We start from the raw sequence: 22,090 nt of genomic DNA, 5'->3' as shown, positions 1-22,090 counted from the left end.
TCTTTATTTCTGGTTCCACCTTTTTCAAAACAGAACTCAGGAGTATACTTCCATCCTTGTGTGTCCTTCGACTACCATTCCCCCAGTTTTAATTAGAATCTCTGGATATGTTGCAAGGGCCTAATATAGGAAGGAATATAAATTTATATGTGATACACTTTTTTCTTTCCTCTCTTAGTTTGCAATTTTATTTCTTTCTTAGATGAGAGGAAAGATAGGAATGAAGGGAGGACCAAGTGAAATTCTTGTTGGCTAAGAGTGTGGCAAATAGCAGAAGAACATGATGTGACATCTTTTCTCTTCAAGCTCAGGCTGTGGCCCAGAATGAGAGAGAGATGCTCCATAATGTCACAAGAGCTCTCCTTTCTCTTAGGCATTGTTCTTTCTTTTAGACTTTCATTTTCTTCAAGACAAAAGCAGACACCCTTGAGTAACGCCAGTATTTCAGATTCCTACCTGTTTTATTCTGCTGTCAGTAATGAGTTGGCTGAAACGCGTGGGTTATTCCCAGCAGCCAGTTTCTGTTTATCCGTTAGGGGATAGAATAGTTTTAGAACAGCAATTTTTTCATAGTGGTGCCACTCGATTCTTCCCAGCATCCTGGGATCAGTGGAATCAAGGCCAACCTTTAGAGCATATGCAATGAGTACAGCATTTTAGAGGATTGGACTGAGACCGGGGCTGGTGGGATGTCTCTGCTGGGAGCCCTGGGAAGCTTGAGCCCAGGTCCTGCAGAATCTGCAGACTGTGGTTTGCTTCTTACCCTCTTTTCCATAGAGAGTGGCATACATGGTTATTGTTATCTTAAGCAACTTTAGGATACACAGCTTTGTGTTAGGTCAGATATGTTACAAATAAGATAGGTTGCAGCTTGCATCCTCAAGGAATTTTATACAGGAAACAGGAAGAAAAGTGTGATAGAATAGTACAAGAACAATATTGATTTAATGTGGAAAAAAATTATACAAAACTGTAAGTGTATGGGGAAAATAATATTTTACTCCCTTAATTTCATACCAGAAAAGAAATCCCTTTTGTCTGTTTGGTCTGTTTGTCTATACCTATGTACATATGCACAAACACATACATGTATATGCATATACACACATCTACATACATACATAACAATGGGACTATGTTGTATGTCATTCTGCATGTTAATTTTTTTTTTTTTTTTTTTAGTATATGATGAACGTTCTCTGCTATCACTATTCTAGATTGACCTATTGTTTGTGATAGCTGCATGGTATTCCTAGTATGTATGTACCACACTTTATTTAACTGTTATCTTTTTTTTTTTTTTTTTTTCCTGAGACGGAGTCTCGCACTGTCGCCTGCGCTGGAGTGCAATGGCGTGATCTCAGCTAACTGCAACCTCTGCCTCCTGGATTCAAGTGATTCTTGTGCCTCAGCTACTGAGTAGCTGGGATTAGAGGCACACGCCACCACACCCAGCTAATTTTTGTATTTTTAATAGAGACAGAGTTTCACCATGTTGGCCAGACTGGTCTCGAGCTCTTAACCTCAAGCTATCCACCTGCCTCAGCCTTCCAAACGGCTGGGATTACAGGTGTGAGCCACCGCGCCCCAGCTTATTTAACTGTTATCTTATTGATGAGTATTAAAAAGATGTTGAGTTTTTCACTATGAAGTAATGCTACAATGAACATTCTTATCTGCATGTTTATGCTAGTGTTTTTATCATGTAGAATTCTAGACAATATTTAAATTGTTTAATATTAAGAAATACTGCCTACTCTTACTCCCAAAATGCTGTACCAGTTCATACTCCCACCAATAGGCTATAATAGAGATATTGATTGCATAACATAGTGGAAGTCTGTAGAAGATTATGGTTATAATATGTTATAATTTGATAGCACTTTGTAGTTTATAATTCACTTTCATCTATCTTATTTAATTCACCAACCTATGGTGTGGTTTTATATCTGCATCTTTGAGATAAGGACATTTGAGAGTCAGGAAAGTTCACTGACTTGCCTGAACATCTTAGTTAATGAATGGAAGGGCCAAGACTATTACCCAGATATTTTTTCTCTACTTTTGACATCCTTATAGTAAGATAATTTAGGAAAAGCTTGAGGTTGGCCATATTTAGATGACATTTTCTTAGCATTTGTGAAAGTTGATAGGTTTTATGTAGTACTGGGTTACTATGGATTTGAAGGAAGAGAAAAATGCAGAAAATGATTCAGATCTAATTGCATATAAAGAACATACTTAGTGAACCATGAAAGAATTTTTTGGTTATATATACACATGGTATCTATATCTATCTGTAGATATAGATACATGCATGTATCTATATCTAATCTGTATATCTTTATATCTCTATCTAGGCAGCCCAGTGAATTTTAACATCAAGGCAGAATTTTGTATAATGAGTTTCTTTCTAAGTTGTAATGTGGTGCTCCTATCTCTTTTGCAAGATTTGTAGTCTGAGTCATGGTAGAGATAACAGGCAGTTAGACACATTAGTTAACATGCACTCTGAATACAGGGTCATTTGAAGGCCTAACTGGGGAGGCAAAGATAGCAGGATTCTCCTAGAGGGGTTAGAGATGGAAGTTGTAGAAGAGAGGCTATGATTCTAATGGGCTGGTAAAGCCAGTGTACTCCAGCTTGTATGTGGATCCAAGGATGGTCTTTTATTGGAGATTAGAAAGGGAGGTTGGTTTTGAAAATTTTCAGTGTAGAGATACAGTCAAAATAATATAAAGGAAGAGAAAAAGGAAAGGAGCAGAAAGGAAAGAGAATAAAACCATCTTGAAGAATTAGAGATGGCAGGACGAGATAAAGAAAGAAGCTGGCACAGGAAGGGGAACATCACGCTCTGGGGACTGTTGTGGGGTGGGGGTAGAGGGGAGGGATAGCTTTAGGAGATATACCTAATGCTAAATGATGAGTTAATGGGTGCAGCACACCAGCATGGCACATGTATACATATGTAACTAACCTGCACATTGTGCACATGTACCCTAAAGCTTAAAGTATCATAATAATAAAAAAAAAAAAAAAAAAAAAGAAAGAAGCTGGCCCTGTTTAGTTGACTGGAGTTCAGTGTAGGTGTCCCACTTTTTTGCTCCTTTTCTCTGCAGTCCCAGTTTTGATGAGGACTGCTTTGCAGAGTTTTATGGAAGCCCTCAGCACTTCAGCCTGTGAAACTCTTCTGAAAAACAGCCAGCATTTATATTACTGCAGCATCAGAAAATCCTTTTGGGCACTGAAAGAATTGGCCTGAAGAAATCTTTTCTTTTACTTACTAAATATTCAGTTCTATTGGGATTGTAGAATTTTCACTTTGTTTCATGTGAAATTGTGATTAAAAGGTGGTCACTCCAGTTTTAGCAACCCCATGGGAAAACTAATCTCGTTGCTTTGGAGCTTTATTGTATTTTTACCAGATATTTGTACCATCTGCATTGGGAAACACTGAGCAAATTCAGCACTGTTAAGATTCTTTTTACTGAGTCTCATTTTTTGAAAGAAAAAAAGTATTTGTATTTTTCATGCATATTTAGATTCCATATGTCATATATTTTTGGCAGACCTAGACTTCTGTAATCACGGTATAGAGCCCTACATTTACATGAATATTCTGGTAAAAAAAATATAGATATAATCCTGATTCATTTCCACATCATTTCTAAATTTATTGTAATTGCTTTTTAAATTTAGCAATATGTTTTTGAAAACATACATGTGATATGTAAAAGAAAACAAAGTATTATGTTTTTCTAGTACTAGTGGCATTTCTGTATGTTGTATTCTCTGTTTTACAGCATAGCGTAGTGGCTAAGAACACACTTCCTGGGTTTAACTCCCAGCTTTGCCCATTATTAGTCATGTGACCTTGGACATGTTACTTGACCATTCTGTGCAATCATTCCATCATCCTTAAAATGGATATTATAGCAGTAGTAATGTCATAGTTGCCGTGGAATTTTTAAAGCTAACATATTCAAAGAGCTTAAGACAGTTCTTTGATATTATACTTCCTAACAAAACTCAGGAGATAAAAGGTTATTCTTAAGAATGCAGATTGCCCCTTTGAATACTGAATATCTTGATATGTCTATTCCTTTATGCTTCTGGATACTTAAAAAACAAAATTTTAAGAGTTTTGTTTTTGAGTTCCTACTGTTTTTATTTGAAATGTGTAACCACAGTGGAGGTGATTATTAGCTTTCTGATTACTTTTCTCTGATATGTGTAGGATATTGTGTGAAAGGAAGGAGGCACAGGATACTAAACATATTGATATTATGCTTGATGGCCTAATTTGGTAAAATTATCCAGCATATGGATATATTCTAAGAAAAACAAAGTCACCAATCATGGAAGTAGTCCATGTAATCCACTCGTCACCAAGTAGCTGGCTAGTGTCTCCAGGAGATTATGTCATTTTCAATAAGTTTAGTTTTGGTCCCTGTGTTGCCACAGTGAGTATCCAGTGGCTATAGCCAGATTGATCTGGGTGAGTGGAAGTCCATGTTGCTGAGCACATGTATAATCTCTGTCCCTTCTGCCATGGCTATGTTGTTCATGAATCCTTTAGGGAAGGACAGGAGTGACTAGAGAGAGAGGTTGATTGATCTCAATAGAATAGGTCATCTTGTCTGCCTGATTATCAAGCTCTTCTTTTGAAAGTTGCTATTTGGTGAGCATTTACATGACTAGCCAGTCAAACCATTAGCTACTGTCTATGAATGAATGTAGTTTTTCATCTCTGGCATGAATTCGTCAAAATGAACAACCAAGTATACTATTCAAAATGTTGCCCACTGGGAGGTTTTCTCTGCTGTGCCCTTACGGGCTTCCAAGTGGGGCTGTAATGCTACAACTCTTCACCCCTGGGTGGCACCAATTTATTGTGCAGAACCATCTGCACAATAAATCAGGCCTTAATTTTTTTCTTCTTTAGTTAACTGGTCATAAGAAACTCCTCTCAGTGAGGTCACAGGTGAAGTTGAAAGAGAGGGTCATTACAGCAAACATAGGAGCTGTGGGAATCTCAGCCACTTGCTCATGTAACTGAACTGTGCCCTGAGCACCTGCCAGGTCTGATTTCATACATACCCTTCTGTATAAGGCTAAAATGCTCCATGCAAACCCAACTGTATAGCTTCAGAAAGTCAGACAACACCAAGTTTATGTGGAGCACTCATGTTCCATAGCTTTGTTCCAAAATACTAAAGATCTGGTCTGACCTTTAAGGGGCCTGCCAAATGCTATACAGAATCCTTATGTGCCACAGACACCTAAAACACCAGTAAATCTTTCGGCTCAGTGGCAGAGCAGCTTTCATAGCAGCCCGGACCTGTTGTGGAGCCTTCTCTTATTATTACTGATTACTCAAATATGGCAGCTTTTCAAGCTACTTGATAAATAGGTCAGAATAACATACCCAAATGAGGTGCATGTTGCCTCCAGAGTCCAGAAAAGCCAGCTAGATGCTGTGTCTCTGTATTAGTGGTAGGCAAGAGAGCTATCACTTTGGAAGGGATATCTTGAAATACTACTAAGACCCTAGAAAATTTAAAAGATGGCAGGCCTCTGAATTTTTTTAGGACTCTTTCTTCACTCTGTCGCACATGTGTCTTACCATGCATAGGGTATTTACCACTTACTGTATAGTCAGCATGTAATGGACAGCATGACATTCTATGGACTAGAAGTACAACCAGGGTCCCTGCAAATGAGATTATGATAGCGTGCTGGAGACTTGACAGAGCCCTGAGGTAGGATAGTAGGGTAGGCAAATGCTTCAAGTAGTCTTTGCTAACACATACAGAGAAAACCAGAATTTGACAGATCAATAGCCATGTACCAGATGCCAGGAAATATGTTGATTCGCTCCATCAGTAAAACCACATCTGGTACAGCATCTGCACTCTTCAAAATCCATCTGTTTTCTACAAAGCCAAAGAGGCAACTTGAATAGAGATATGGCAGAAATGATCACCTTCTTCTTGCAAGTCCTTGATGGTGACTCTAATCTTTGCAATCTCTGCAGGAATGAAATGTTGCTTTTGGTTTATTTTCATAGGTAGAAATAGATTAACCTTTCCTACCATTATACCCTTGCTCCACAGATTAGAGAACCAGTGAGAGAATCTGCTGAGTTTGTCTGTTCTAACTCAGCATTTCAAAACTGGTAGAATAACCATGGCATGAGTTCTGGGATGAGTGGGAGTTGTAATGAGCCCAAACTTCATTAATCATGTGATTTCCATAAACTCCTGCTCTGAATAGAATCAGTACTGTAGAATATGATACTGACATGGTTGGGCTGTTTGTCCCCTCCAGATCTCATGTTGAAATGGAATCCCCAGTGTTGGAGGTTTGGGCCTGGTGAGAGGTATTTGAGTCATGGGGTGGATCCCTCATGAATGCCTTGATGCTGTCCTCCCCGTAGTGAGTGAGTTTTTGCACTGAGTTCACACAAGATCTGGTTTTTTAAAAGGGTATGGCACCAACCCCTCTCGCTCTCTCGTTCCTGCTCTCACCCTTCACCTTCCACCATGATTGTAAGCCTCCTGAAACCTCTCCAGGAGCAGATGCTGGCACCATGCTTCTCATACAGCCTGCAGAATTGTGAGACAAAATAAACCTCTGTTCCTTATAAATTGCACAGCCTCATCCTTTGGGAAAAAAGAATGTATGTGTGTGTGTGTATGTATATTTAAATGCCAACAAATTTATAAGAAAAAGATAACCCAGGTGAAAGACGAGCAAAGGACTTGAACAAAAACTTCAACAAAAAAATCCAAACAGCCAAAACAAAACAAACAAAAAAATGGAGAATAAATATGTAAGTTAATTATTAATTTTAGGATTTCTAAAAGTTAAACAAGAAAGGAAAATATTCTACTGTTGGCTTATCAGTAAATATACTATTTACATAACTACATTAATACACTACTGTAATTCAGAAGTTTCAAATAAAGATTTTGATAGTACAAAGGGAAGAGAAATTAGTTGGAAATGCTGTGACAGCTAAATCTACATCTATACTTACAGGAAATCAGGAGTTAATATATTTAAGTGATAAACCAAAAAGTAATTTCTTCATGTTATTTAGATATATAAATAATAAATATATGAAAAAACCTTTAAAATAATTAAGAATGAGTACCTCTAAAAACAGGAATGGGGTAGTGAAGATTGGGACAGGGTTTGATGATCACCTTAAAACTTATCTAATTATTTTTAAAATTATGTGCATATTTTATGAATATTAAAATGAGTTAACAAAAAATTGATCCCGCAAAACAGTGCAAATGAATTTAGTTATCTAAATATTTATCAGAATGTGTGCAAAGCACAGTGGTCGTAGGGAACAATGGGATTAATAAAATCAATGGCTGCCTTCTAGGAGAATATAGCCTTTTCAGAGAATAAAACAAGTACTTAAAGCACTCCAAAGATCACTTGAGCCTGGGAGGTCAAGGCTACAGTGAGCTGTGATTGTGCCACTACACTCCAGCCTGGGTGATAGAGTGAGATCCTGTCTCAAAAAAATAAAATAAAGCACTCCAGTGGCAGGTAAGACTAAGGAAAGAGGACCAAGAGAATACTACAACCTCTACTGACCATTCTAGGCACTGAAGCCCAATAAATATGACATTCTGGCACACTCCAAATATAAAACACTCCACTTATATCATTAACGTGATAACCCAGCATTGTTTCTGTAGATGCAATAAGAGAGAATCATAAATCCAGTCACTTCTACCATACGCGAGTTTTACAAGTACACATACATGTGGTATGTTTGTATAAACATGTGTATTATGTATGCATATATCATGTGCACACATTCACACATAATTTAAAATTTTTCTCACTTGGAAGATTTGTTAAACATTTCCAACAAATGGCAAATAAAGACTAGTCTAGATTGGATTTAACATTAAGACTCCTGTGTAAATGTTACCAACCTACGCTAATTGTCTGTTGCTCTCATGCTGTTACTGTCCTATTTCATTTGGAAATACAAATTGTAAGTATGAAACTTTTTAACCTATTCTTACATAAAATTCAAAGAAACTTAAGGTGACAATGATATTTGATGAGAAATGCTTAGGGGAAAGAATCTTTTAATGTAGTTACTGTGAGCATTCAAGAGCACTGCTTTGGTTATTATACTTCATAAGAAAAGGAAGAAGGCCAGGGAATATTTACATTCCAATGAGCCAGGAGTGAAGTGAATGACGACCACTGTACAGATACTGAGGCAAAGGCATTATTAAGTCTGTTCATGCTATGTTCCTTAGTATTTTAAATTGAAGTTATTTTCCTTAATGTTTAACTACAAAAATGCTTTTGTTTAATTTCTTTGTTAAACTCTTCATTTCTTAGAGAAATTGACAATTTATATTTAATAGGCACTGAAAAGTTGATTAGAATCTCTATGTTCATGGGCTGGTTTGACAGTGGGTGGGCTTCCATATACAGGTGACTGGTCACCAAGCTGGCATTGTTCTTGTGCTACCATCAGATGTTAGTATCTAGAGGTTTTTCCTCTGTGGCAGTTTAGTTACAGCCTTTCAGTCTTCTGCATGGGCAATATGTGCCTGGCTTCTGGCAGTCTGAGAGCAGGATGGCAAAAGGAGCTAGGTTCTCAAATTGAATATGCATTCACTCAGTCCCCCTGTTTTCAGCCTTGCACTAATATTTTCGAGTGTGGTGCTTGTCAGGTTCAGTTGTGCCACAGAGTTGGGCTACTGAAATGGAGATACGTGCTTTCATGTGATTGTTCAGAGAGGAGAACTAGGTGTGGAGTGGGGTTCCAGTGTCTCTGATTTTCAGTCAATTTTCCAGTTTTCAGCTCTGCCTATATACTCTGTGGTAATTGGCATCCAGAGATTCTCTGGGGATCTACAGGATTGTTTCAGTTTCTTCAAAGCATATTTCCCTGGAAGTATTGAGAATAAATTGTTCTCTGTTCTGGTTTGTGAAGTCAGTTACTACAACACCATTTGCTTTTTTTGCCTTAAAACATTAAAAAACATCCTGGCAAACCAGGTGAAACCCCGTCTTTACTAAAAATACAAAAAAAAAAAAAAATTAGCTGGGCATGGTGGCAGGCGCTTGTAGTCCCAGCTACTCGTGAGGCTGAGGCAGAAGAATGACGTGAACCCGGGAGGTGGAGCTTGTAGTGAGCCAAGACTGTGCCACTGCACTCCAGCCTGGGTGACAGAGCGAGACTCTGTCTCAAAAAAAAAAAAAAAAAAAAAATTAGAAAAAAATTTTTATCTACTGATGTGTTTTTCATTTATACCTCTTGTCCTTTTGGTTTATATACTTTGTTTAAAAAATCCCTTTACTGTCATTTCAGTGTAATTTTCGGGATGTGGACTGTGGTCAGTCTGCATTTTTAACGAGAAATTTAGAAACCATTTATTTGCTCACCATTTTCCTTTTAGCACCTGGCATGTAGTAGGTTCTTAAATAGATATTTGATGAAATATTGAATGAATTGTTAGAAGTTTTTATAGTTGTGGGAAGCTTTTATGGTAGAAAGATACAATGACTATGCAAATATAACAAGTTAAAAGTCATCTTTTAAATTATGGTTTTACTTTGGCTTCATCCCATTTTTTGTTTTTGTTCCTTAACATGGTCAAGGAAATGAAATATTTTAAACAGTGTGGTAGTACAGGATGGATATATGTTAGTTTACTTTGTCAAACACAATTTTAGCTGTCACATTAGGCTTAAGATACACATTTGTCTATTTATAATTTTTCTAGAGAAATTACCTCTACCTCTATGGAGGTAGACTTGTATTGAGGTTAATGTACAATTAAGCACAGCCTTTAGTCTTAATTATATGTATATTTAGGGTACTTCTATAGAGGCTGATGGTGATTATGGTGTAAAATCTTCCAACTACCACTGCTCTCTTCCCACTGGCCCCTTTGTGGTTAATAAAGTTCAAGAGCAGCTGGCTTAGTGTGGCATCTTATCCAGGTATGTTTTGTATTACAAAGTGAATATGTGAGGATAGATAAAATCTAGTAAGGGCAAAGAAATTAAACCGTAGAAGTGAACGCAAGTAGTAAAGTTGATATTTTGAATGAATAGATCAGGATTCTTCTTTTTATAAAGGCAGCCCTGGACAAAAAAAGATGGGATTGTAGAGCTATAGGTATGTAGAATCCCTGATTTGGCTACATTGCTGGATCTTGGGTCTTAGAAATGTGATATCCCTACCCATCATGCATTAGTAAATGAATGAATGAAATTTTGACAGTGACCCTTAAAATCAATGACTAGGCTGGGTGCAGTGGCTCACGCCTGTAATCCCAACACTTTGGGAGGCTGAGGCGGGTGGATCACCTGAGGTCGGGAGTTCGAGACCAGCCTGACCAACATGGAGAAACCCCATCTCTACTAAAAATACAAAATTAGCCGGGCTTGGTGGCGCATACCTGTAATCCCAGCTACTCGGGAGGCTGAGGTAGGAGAATCGCTTGAACCCAGGAGGCGGAGGTTGCGGTGAGCTGAGATCGCACCATCTGGGCAACAAGAGTGAGACTCTGTCTGGAAAAAAAAAAATCAATGACTGATTCTAAGTCAAAATAATGAGTAAACTGCAATTTGTTTTAAACTGCTGTACACGTATGTTTTCCCAGTCTCTTAAGAGCTTATTAAAGGAATCTAGCCAGAAATTCAGAGACTTCTTTCTAACTATAAAGAGGTTACCTCTCCAGTAAAGACCTACGGAAGGAAAAACCCATACCACAAAATGTGTAAGACAGCAGATAAAGAAAGTCCCTTACAGAAAACTCTGGAGTTACAGAAATCTGGGTAAGAAATTGGGGGTTAGGATAAGAGAAAGGTGATAAGAAACTTTTTGGAGCAAGCTAATTACAAAGCTAATCTTTGTAAGTTTTCTGGAATAGATTCTTCATACCTGAATATTTTTCTAGTCATCTCTCCTTTAACATCTCTATCTTTGTTATTTGGTTGACATATACTGATCAAGTTGCTAACGCAAAATAAGATTGGTTTTTTAGGGAGAAGAAAATAGAGGAGATAGATGTATACATATCAGAAAAGAAAGGATGAAAGTCAGTGGACTTGGGAGAGAAGAGAGACTATGAGAAGCAAAGAGAGCTTTAGTAAAATAAAACTTTTGAAAATATTACCAAGACATCTTAGAATTTTTCTTCTCCTCTTGAGTAAGTTCTCCAGTATGGTTGGTGGTGGAACTTCTGGAAAGAAATTAAAAATGAATGAATTTTTAATTCAAAAACTAAAAATGAAAAAAATTGATGAATTAATTGGATAAATAAATAAATAGAAAGCAAGCCAAGAAAATGTTTCAGATCTTCATTGACAATTACTTAGTGCCTACTTATAAGGATGTTAGAACTAAAGTGTGTAATTGTTATGTGTGAAATAGGAAACCTGCTTTAGGTTTCTTTGTCATCCGGTTTTGTGCTAATGTAAAATTAGAGTAAGAACTTGTACCAAAGAACTATTAATTTAAAAAAAATAGTGCTCAAGAGAACCAGGTAATAAAAATCTGTATTAATAGTGACTATAGCAAAGCATGAAAATTAAAATTAACATTTAATTAAAATTAAAGGCACTGGAAATATTTTAAAAATTAACAGTAAGATTATAATTTTTGTCTTTGGGGCAGTAACACATTTTGAGATTCCTCACACTTTTGCTTTATATATGAATGTCATGAAATTTCCACCATGGTTGACTAAAGATAAAATAACAGAACGATATTTTAGTGTTGACTACACTGGAGACTAAAATATTTTTAAACGGTCAAAAAGAGCAAAACTGATCCTTCATGATGAAAGGCAGCCCTGGAGTTAAATGTTATTTGCAAATCTCATTTCTCATTTACTTTTTGTGTTTTGGTTTTATTTTCAGGCAAAAGGACTCTTGTGGAAGATGGAACTCATTGTCCATTTTCCAGAATGTATTTCCAAGCCCATCAATGGGACCTGATACTGCTGTTCTGTGTTGAAATGCTTGAAGAACTCCTGCATCTCTGCTTGCATCTTCCATCCTACTGAAACCATGGTCTTCTCGGCAGTGTTGACTGCGTTCCATACCGGGACATCCAACACAACATTTGTCGTGTATGAAAACACCTACATGAATATTACGCTCCCTCCACCATTCCAGCATCCTGACCTCAGTCCATTGCTTAGATATAGTTTTGAAACCATGGCTCCCACTGGTTTGAGTTCCTTGACAGTGAATAGTACAGCTGTGCCCACAACACCAGCAGCATTTAAGAGCCTAAACTTGCCTCTTCAGATCACCCTTTCTGCTATAATGATATTCATTCTGTTTGTGTCTTTTCTTGGGAACTTGGTTGTTTGCCTCATGGTTTACCAAAAAGCTGCCATGAGGTCTGCAATTAACATCCTCCTTGCCAGCCTAGCTTTTGCAGACATGTTGCTTGCAGTGCTGAACATGCCCTTTGCCCTGGTAACTATTCTTACTACCCGATGGATTTTTGGGAAATTCTTCTGTAGGGTATCTGCTATGTTTTTCTGGTTATTTGTGATAGAAGGTGTAGCCATCCTGCTCATCATTAGCATAGATAGGTTCCTTATTATAGTCCAGAGGCAGGATAAGCTAAACCCATATAGAGCTAAGGTTCTGATTGCAGTTTCTTGGGCAACTTCCTTTTGTGTAGCTTTTCCTTTAGCCGTAGGAAACCCCGACCTGCAGATACCTTCCCGAGCTCCCCAGTGTGTGTTTGGGTACACAACCAATCCAGGCTACCAGGCTTATGTGATTTTGATTTCTCTCATTTCTTTCTTCATACCCTTCCTGGTAATACTGTACTCATTTATGGGCATACTCAACACCCTTCGGCACAATGCCTTGAGGATCCATAGCTACCCTGAAGGTATATGCCTCAGCCAGGCCAGCAAACTGGGTCTCATGAGTCTGCAGAGACCTTTCCAGATGAGCATTGACATGGGCTTTAAAACACGTGCCTTCACCACTATTTTGATTCTCTTTGCTGTCTTCATTGTCTGCTGGGCCCCATTCACCACTTACAGCCTTGTGGCAACATTCAGTAAGCACTTTTACTATCAGCACAACTTTTTTGAGATTAGCACCTGGCTACTGTGGCTCTGCTACCTCAAGTCTGCATTGAATCCGCTGATCTACTACTGGAGGATTAAGAAATTCCATGATGCTTGCCTGGACATGATGCCTAAGTCCTTCAAGTTTTTGCCGCAGCTCCCTGGTCACACAAGGCGACGGATACGTCCTAGTGCTGTCTATGTGTGTGGGGAACATCGGACGGTGGTGTGAATATTGGAACTGACTGACATTTTGGGTGATGCTTGTTCTTTATTGACATTGAATTTTCTTTCTCATAGCCTCTCCACTTTATTGTTTTTTATAGGGTTTGTGTATGTATGTGTGTGAGCAGTGTAAAGAAAGAATGGTAATTATAGTTCTGTTACCAAGAATAAACAATAGGAAAGTGATTACAAATATTACCTCCAGGGTTCAATAGAAATCCTCAATTTAGGGTGAGGAGCCTTTTTTTGGTTTTGGGGTTTTTCCTTGATTGATTTTGTTTTCATAGTGGGAATCAGGATTGTGCTTTATTGAGCCTGCAGTTACATTGAATTGTAGGCGTTTCGTGTGCTGCTAAGGTATGCTTATTTGAGTTTATCAAGACTTTTTTTTTCTGGAAGACACTGCTGCTTTTTACCATCACATTGGAGCCAAACATCTCAATCAATATATATTTAGTTTTATTTTAAAAACTAACCCAGGAAGGTTAGCGACATTTTAAGGGTCATTACTATTTACTTTGGTGCACTTTAAGAGATAATGTACAAATTAATTCAGTCTTATTTTTCAGAATTGTTTTTATACATGATATGTGCTTTAGGAAATGTGCATTATCATTTATGGGAAGATAGTTTTAAGAAATGTTTTATCTGCATGTACAGTTGTAAAAGAGAACATAAAATGTAGATACTTTTCTAAGCACAATAGCAACTCTTCAAGCAATAGCGCAAAATCTAGGAGACAGGATCCTTGCAAATTTAAAAGGTGAATGTAGTGAGGGGGATGGCAAGTGGCTGGTACAGGCTGTGGTGATTCCTTTTACTCAAGGGTTTTTGTGGAGTATAGGGAGAAGGGGTTGATATTTATGGACACCTATGTGTCAGGCACTGTGCATCATTTTATCCTTACAGGATGTTGTGAGGTAGGTATTATTGTTTTCATTTTTACAGGTGAAGAAAGCAGGTCTCAGAGGGACTAAAATCCTGCCCAAGGTTAGTGGTAGAGCTGGGATCCAAAAATCTGTCAGAATCCTGAGACTGCGCTGTTCCACTGTGCCACGCAGACAGTTCATTCAGTTTAGATGTCACATAGTCAAGAGGGAACTCTATGCATCCTTTAATTTTTTAGACTATGATACTCTTTTTAAAAATTAGCCTTTATTTTCTAACTACCAAAAGAAATATGAAAGCATTACAGAAACACTGGAAAATAGAAAAGAAAAAATAAAATCACTTACAACCACTTTTTGTTTTTTGGAGTCTCGCTTTGCCACCCAGGCTGGAGTGCAGTGGTGTGATCATGGCTCATTGTAGCCTCAACCTCCCAGGCTCAGATAATCCTCCTGTCTCAGCCTCCTGAATAGCTGGAACCACACACACACACACACACACAGGTGTGTGCCACCACACCCAGCTATTTTTGTGTATTTTCTTTTGTAAAGACAAGGTTTCACCATGTTGCCCAGGCTGGTCTCAGAGTCCTGAGCTCAAACGATCTGCCTGCCTTGGCCTCCCAAAATGTTGGGATTACAGGCATGAGCCACCACATCTGACCTACAACCACTTTTTAATGTGAGACTTAAAAATCTTAGATAAATAAGGCTGTGAAGCAAAACCAGTGATTTTTTTTTGTTTTTGATTTGCAAAACAAGTGACTGACAATTATTGAGAAATTAAAGATAGCTATGTGTAGGTCTTGCCCCTGCGGGTTTGGAGGTTTCCAGTTGTCCATCTGTGTTAGTTCTAAGTGTTCTGGGCAGAATAGTATTGTTGCCCCAATGCTTGCCCTAGCAGAGCTGGAGTTTGTGAACGTGCTCAGGTGTGTGTCTCCTACAAAGAAGGGAAAATGAACCCCGGTCTGAGCCTAGAACAAGTTTTAATAGGGCATGTCTGATATTTCAAATTGTTTTTCTCTTGCTGACAGTCTGCCCCCAGGTGCATCTAGGGCCTTGGTAAGCTTCTCTGTTACCAGTGGCTCACTTTATAAAACAGCCCACAGGGATAAGGGCTGAAAATATAGCCACTTGGCTACATCATTGACTAATTAAGTAAGTTAACTGTGGATTTATAGCATCTTTTCAGGATGTTAGTGTTTTGTGAGCCAGTGGAAAAAATAAGCTTCTATTTCTTCATTTGTAAAACCAGAGAGTTGGATTAGATGTATCTCTAACGTCCTGTCCAACTCAAATGTGCTTTCCTCCATACTAGGGTATAGATTTTTGAAGAGCCTAGCTGACTTCAGCATCACCTCACCCTTTGGTCTCCAGTATTACTTCTTTACATTTTACTTCATTTCTTAATATTTCTTAATATTAAATGTCTGAAGAGTGTGGCACTGTATCAGGAGTTGGGGCATTGAAAGGTTGATGACATCATGAAATATCTGGGAAACTCTGCTCTTAAGGAAATTGCACCGATGTTGGAACTCATTGTCCAGTTAAAGAGCTCTTTGGGGACTCAAGGATATTATTCAACATGTTGTTTTGGGATTATCTTCAAATGATAGTCACCTACCTCTTTCATTTCTAATTTTTATTCACAGGTAAAATTGTTTTTGTCCATAGGGATTTTATAGGACATAAGCACTGTAGTAGATACTAGTAGCATGTTGAAGTGTATTATGCTCTTCATTTTCCATATAAACTAGATTTCAAGCAGATATTGATAAGGACATTTTTTATTAGACTTTTCTCTGAGGAAAGTCAGCATGATCTGTATTCATCTTACATATTGGTAGGTCATGAAGACTCCTTTTTGGCTGGAGGTGAAACTGAGCTTTGTTTTCTTTGTTCCTGTTTTATAGTCAGTCTTTAGGTACTTTCATGCTGCTTAATAGACAGTGCCTCATTTGGTGAGAGCTCTGGAGTGCCTGCCGAGACGCTCCCTGTTTGTGAACAAAGATTATGAAGGGGTCTTTGTGAGAATTCAGCAGCAACACTGAACAGCAATTCTTTTTACACTGGATTATCTTGATCTGATGAGAGTTTACAAATCATTTTGAACATTTTTATTATGTATACATTGTGAAAGCTTTAAAAATAAGTACTATGGAGCACCTTTGAGAAACGTAGGTGCAAAGTCATATGTTGCCTATTCCCCCATATTTTCTTGAGGCAGGGAAAGATACCACTACTAATTCTCACTGCTCACAGGCATAATCAGAAATGGTTTTTTGTTTGCCTGTTTTTCCTTCTGGCTAGTAAGAAGCATAAAAGAGATAATGAAATATTTGTGGTCAAAAGAAAGATGCAAGGGAAATTCCAAATAGTATGGAGTAACATTATTTAAACTTTTAATACATGTTTAAGCATCCCCAAGGGAGCTTGTTAACAGTACAGATTCCTGGGCCCCCAGAGGGTCTGTGGTTGAGCCCAGGAATGTGCATTTTTATTTTATTGAGCACTCTGCCTGACTCTGGCTCAGGTAGTCCCTGGGAAACTCTTCAGGAAACATTCCTGTAGAAAATATATCTATTTAAATATCATCTGTTTTATCCCACAATGTTTGTTTCGTGTTGCAAGCCATTATCTTCTAGGCATGGGTAATCCACATTGAGAGGAAAATCCACACAACATTGTGCCTGATTTGCTGCCACCTGTGTTTGTGCTGGATCTTGCCAGTGTTAGCTTTATTTTCTTTCAACTGGCAAAATTCTGATAAAGCATATAGCTTCACAGTAGAGCAAAATGGGTGACTTAATTGAAAGTCATGACTTTCAGCAGTCTAATTATGCTCATATTTTATTTTCTTATAGAGAGCTGTCTTTATTGTGTGTAATTCCTGGAAGAATGTAAAGATTTATCTAATTCCTATTGCTCTGCCAGTTGTGTTCAATGCAAGCATTGAAGTAAAATAAAAATAACCTTTTTAATCTGTGTATTTCTGTTGCCCACAAAGATATTTAATTTTTTTCTTGATCTTTGTTTTTGTTTATGTGAAAATATTTACATATGTATCATTTCTGTATATATCACAGAAAAGTTTTCACTTGCTTGACATTTTATTCTACAATGATTTTTAGTTTAAGTTTAAAGAATGGCTACATTCAGGTTTATTTTCACAACTATAGTCCTGCTAAACTGCCTTCATTGAAAACTCAGTTTTTATGATAAAAAATATCAAAGCACAAGTTTGTTATTGGAGGTAAATTATACATTTCTTAGATATCTATTGGTACTAGACCTTTGTAATTAAAATTAATTTATTTTACAATAGTAACTGACCTGTATGGAAAAAAAAACAACCTTGAATTATGGGTTCTAATATTTAAATATCGAAAAATATGGTTATTTGTGCATATTCTTATTACAACCAAGAAAAGAGCTCCTGATAAGAAAATAAATAAATATTTAACATTTCTAAAGTGGAGTTTTTTTTAAAAAAAGGACTACTGCATTTCATTTAGAAAAGTTTATCATGAATAATAATTTCTGTTAAAAGCTGAGTTTAGCTTCAAATTCTGCTTCCTTTGGGTTCTTATTTTCAAATTAGACCTCAAGGCCTGTGTGCATGTAACTATATTCTAGTTTTAGAAGTTCTCAGAGTAGTTCAAGATGAAATGACAAAAAAACTAGTAGTATAGTTAACAACTGTTGAGTTATAAAGCTGTTAAAGAGCTTTAAGAAATTCTATCTAGGAAAGTGATGAAAATTTTACTGCTGAATTATTTAAAATTAGATTGTCAGTTTGGCAAAGCAATGATAATGTCTGCTTCTATTTTGATGAAATGATTTCATACTGCATTTCCATTTCTAAAAGCAAAGGCCTTTCTGTACTTATAAATCCATAGGAAACATCATTTATTTGTGTATAAGAGTTTCAGTTTTGTGCCAGTTAAACATGAGAGTTTTAAGTCACAAAAGAAGGTTGATTTACAATAGCAGGTTGTTATTGAATTTACATTCGATGTTTCCTTCTGACACAAAAAGGTAAGAAAGATACAGCAAAATAAATATTAAAGCTACATGTTGAATTAAAAGAATATTCACATCTACTATAAGAATAATGAACCCCAAGTACTTTTAAAGAATTTGAAAGCATTTGTAGTTATAACAGTATTCTAAGCGTGAAAGTACAATAATAGTACCAATAATAACATGCCATATTTTGGCCACTAATTGTGGTCAAATACACCTTCAATCTATTTAATGCACAGTATTTCCCCTTTTCTAGCTGAGGTAACTGTTCCCAAGAAGTTAGGTATATTTACTTAGGAATAGCTAGGATTCACATCTAGGCCACCTTCCTCTATTATTCTCTGATAACTGAACCAAGCCCCTAGTGAGAGGAGCTTACTAAATGTCATAGTGAATGAGTATTACTCTTAATGCATCAGATAATCAGCAGTAAAATCTGCATTCCAAGATGTGGATATTAATGCTAAACTGATATTGGTTTAGTCTTGGTTTTAAGTTGTGAACTGTATTTGGCTAAGTCATAAATAAGACTGTTAGGCTGACTGGAGCCCTGAGAGCCTGGGACACACCATCTGTAATGTCATGGAACATTCACAGAACCTGCTGACTGCAGCAGAAATATTGGAGCACCCAGCCACTTTCCTCAGATCACGTGGATCCCGGAACTCCTTTTGAATAGACTCTCACCCTGGTGCATAATTGGGGTTCCATTATGTACTAATTTGTCTGAAACACTGGGGGTTATCTGTAGTAGCCAAGAATGAGAGAAAGGAGCTAGAGGTGATGAAACTCTGGCAAGGCTGGGTGGGGCCTAAATGTTGGAGGAGGCAGTGTGAGACTTTCCTGATCACTGCTCTCCCCTGTACTTTACCCTTGCTGGAGCCACCTGCGTAGGTGTTCTGGGGACGGAAAACCCAAAGAATAAAGAAGAACTGCCAAGGACTCCAGCAGTTCCACAGAGGAAAACTCCTGTGAAAGAGCTCACCCTGAGAAGTGGTGATTTCCTCCACCAGACTGAGCCCCTTGAGCCAGTAAGCAGTGTTTTGCTTACTGCTGCATCCCCAGTGTTGAGTCAGAGCTGGACCATGGTACGTACTCAATTAATATTGTTAGTAGACATTGTTTTTATTTTTTATTTTTTAAACAATGACTAAGGAGAAAACCGATGTTCAGAAGAGATTGGTGTTTGGGGATCAGAATGATACTCGCATCTTCATATATAAACTAACTCAGTGGGACTTCTCTGCATGTCATTAAATGTCTTATCTCTGGCCAGGTGTGGTGGCTCACACCTGTAATCCCTGCAGTTGGGAGGCTGAGGCAAGCAGATTGCTTGAGCCCAGGAGTTCGAGACCAGCCTGGCCAACATGGTGAAACCCTGTCTCTACTAAAATACAAAAATTAGCTGGGCGTGGTGGCACATGCCTGTAATCCCAGCTACTTGGGAGGCTGAGACATAAGAATCGCTTGAACTCGGGAGGCAGAGGTTGCAGTGAACTGAGATCACACCACTGCACTCCAGTTTGGGTGACTGAGCAAGACTCTGTCTAAAACAAAACAAAACAAAACAAAACTATCTGTTATATATATAAATACAGTAACACCCATCAGTTTGGAATTTAGGATAACTAGGCACTGGTTTGTAGATAGTTTATCTAAGGTTGATTAAACCAATTAATAATATAAATTGTTACTGGAACATATTTAACTGTCAAAGATGAATCAGATAGTACTGAGCATGAAGTTGGGGCCCTTTGGGTCCCCACACCAGGTTTGAAATTCTTGCTGTGTCACCAAACTTTCAACATGTTGTAAAATGGCAGTATTTTAAGATACTCTTAAACTCATGATTGTTGCAAGAATTAGAATTGCTTAATCAATTGAGTAATTTGTATAAAAAACTGTCCCAAAAAACTGTGGTACTGTAATTTGTTAGATATATTTGAAAATAATGAGACAGAATATTTTTAAATTATGTAATTTATCATCTGTTCTGTGACAGAACCTCCATTAGAAGTTTTTGGATACATTATGCCCTAATAAGCAGACAAGGAACTAGTTCTGGGGCAATTAAATGACTGGACCAAATTTTTGCAGCAGTTAGAAGACAGAGGCCGGGTGCGGTGGCTCACACCTGTAATCCCAGCACTTTGGGAGGCCGAGGCGGGTGGATCACGAGGTCAGGAGATCGAGACCATCCTGGCTAACGTGGTGAAACCCCGTCTCTACTAAAAGTACAAAAAATTAGCCCGGCGTGGTGGCGGGCGCCTGTAGTCCCAGCTACTCGGGAGGCTGAGGCAGGAGAATGGTGTGAACCCAGGAGGCGGAGCTTGCAGTGAGCTGAGATCGCGCCACTGCACTCCAGCCTGGGCGACAGAGCAAGACTCTGTCTCAAAAAAAAAAAAAAAAGACAGAGCTGGGATTCAAACCAGACTCCCTAGCTCCCAACTTTAGAGCTCTTTCCCACTTCACTTGAGTCAGTGAGATATTTACTGTCAGAAAGGAAAGGGCTGAATAGTGAGGTTGCAAGCTTTGGAAAAACCTGTTATCAAGTAAGAAGAGGCCAGACAAATGATTCTGGAAAATACCTTCATCTAATAGGTACGTTTTTACTAATAGAAGCAATAATAATGGAACTTTTATAATATTTTATATAAAATAACAATTTTTTAAGGAGTTCATCTACTCCGTCTGGACTTAAACTTCTGAGGGGACCTAAGCTGGCCTTCCATAGCCCACCTGCTCTGGTAGGTATTGCTATCACTTTTGCTGTACTTAAACTGGAAGAACTCTTTGTTCATGGATGGTGGGAGTCCTTGGGAAGCTGTCAGCCAGAGATACCTTTCTGTACTTACCTCCTCTCTGTGGACTCATCTCATTAGCAAGGTAACTGCAAATGGCACAGAAGACATTTCTCTCTGACAGGAGAGAAAAAAGGATTTTTCTTACACAATTTCCCCAAAGGTAATCTCAAAAGCTATGATTAACCTAGAATGCAAGACATCACTGTATGTGATTCTGTGTGAAGGCTGCTATTGCCAAGCAATGGGTTCTATTTAATTTCTCCTGAGGGCAAAAGCCTTCTCATGAAAACAAATATACAGTAAAACAAGATGCATACTGAAGGGAAATACAGAAATGTAGTCTAACAGATATGTGATGCCAGCCACCTCTTCCACACCCCCCCACCCAAGACTTCTCATATAGAACTAGATCTTTATTTCTAACCCCACCTTTCTCCTTTAATTACACTTTCTCTGCTACTAGATGCTAAGCTCCCTGAGGGCAGGGCACTAGGCTTGTTCCTGGTTTCCCCAGCATCTACCGTGGTGGCTCACAGAGAGCAGTACCCTCTCAAAGTCTGGAAGTGGACCTTTTGATAATAGAATCTTGCTGGTAAAAACTAGGGTGGACTTTTCCAAGCCAAATAAGTTCTAGGTAGCAAGAACTGAGATCAACGCCCATGTCTTCAGTCTCTGGTGACTCACCTCCTATTCTAACCTGCTTCCTGGACTTAAGAGAGAAAGTAATCTTGGGGTTTTCTTATACCATCCAGGCAAGTTTGGAGATTAATGTGTAGAGCGAATAAGATTGCTAATTTGTACTTGCTAAATCTGGCAGCCCTGAATACTGAACATATGTATATATTTTTTTGGCCCTATGATTTCCAATTCATGTCATGCAGGAGGTCCTCCATTTCACTTATTTATGAGGTGGCCTTGTGACTGCAACTTATGGTCTCGACTAAATATGCTGGGGCTCAGGCTCTTCACAGGGTAGAGGGAGAACATGACTTACGATGCAGCTGAAGAGTGCACATGCAGATGGACTAATAACGACTGCATGTAA

The 22,090-nt window shown here is 38.1% G+C and overlaps 1 protein-coding gene across 6 annotated transcripts in view; it reads left to right on the top strand.

The window, feature by feature from the left end:
- The window catches only part of GPR63 (G protein-coupled receptor 63), a 43,435-nt gene extending 25,747 nt beyond the window's left edge, over window positions 1-17,688 (top strand). For 5 of the 6 annotated variants that reach the window (XM_063813283.1, XM_063813281.1, XM_518644.9 and 2 more), the window contains one exon: window positions 11,926-17,688. In XM_063813283.1, the coding sequence (XP_063669353.1) occupies window positions 12,076-13,335 (1,260 nt within the window). In that variant the 5' untranslated portion in view covers window positions 11,926-12,075 and the 3' untranslated portion in view covers window positions 13,336-17,688. Of the gene's footprint in view, window positions 1-10,650; window positions 10,840-11,925 lie in introns of those variants that run through there. The other variant, XM_016956017.4, reaches the window with a different exon arrangement.
- The last annotated feature ends 4,402 nt before the right edge of the window (window positions 17,689-22,090 follow it).

This window comes from Pan troglodytes, chromosome 5 (assembly GCF_028858775.2).
Source record: "Pan troglodytes isolate AG18354 chromosome 5, NHGRI_mPanTro3-v2.0_pri, whole genome shotgun sequence".
NCBI classification, from domain to species: Eukaryota; Metazoa; Chordata; class Mammalia; order Primates; family Hominidae; genus Pan; species Pan troglodytes.
This window is presented reverse-complemented; position numbering and strand designations above follow the sequence as displayed.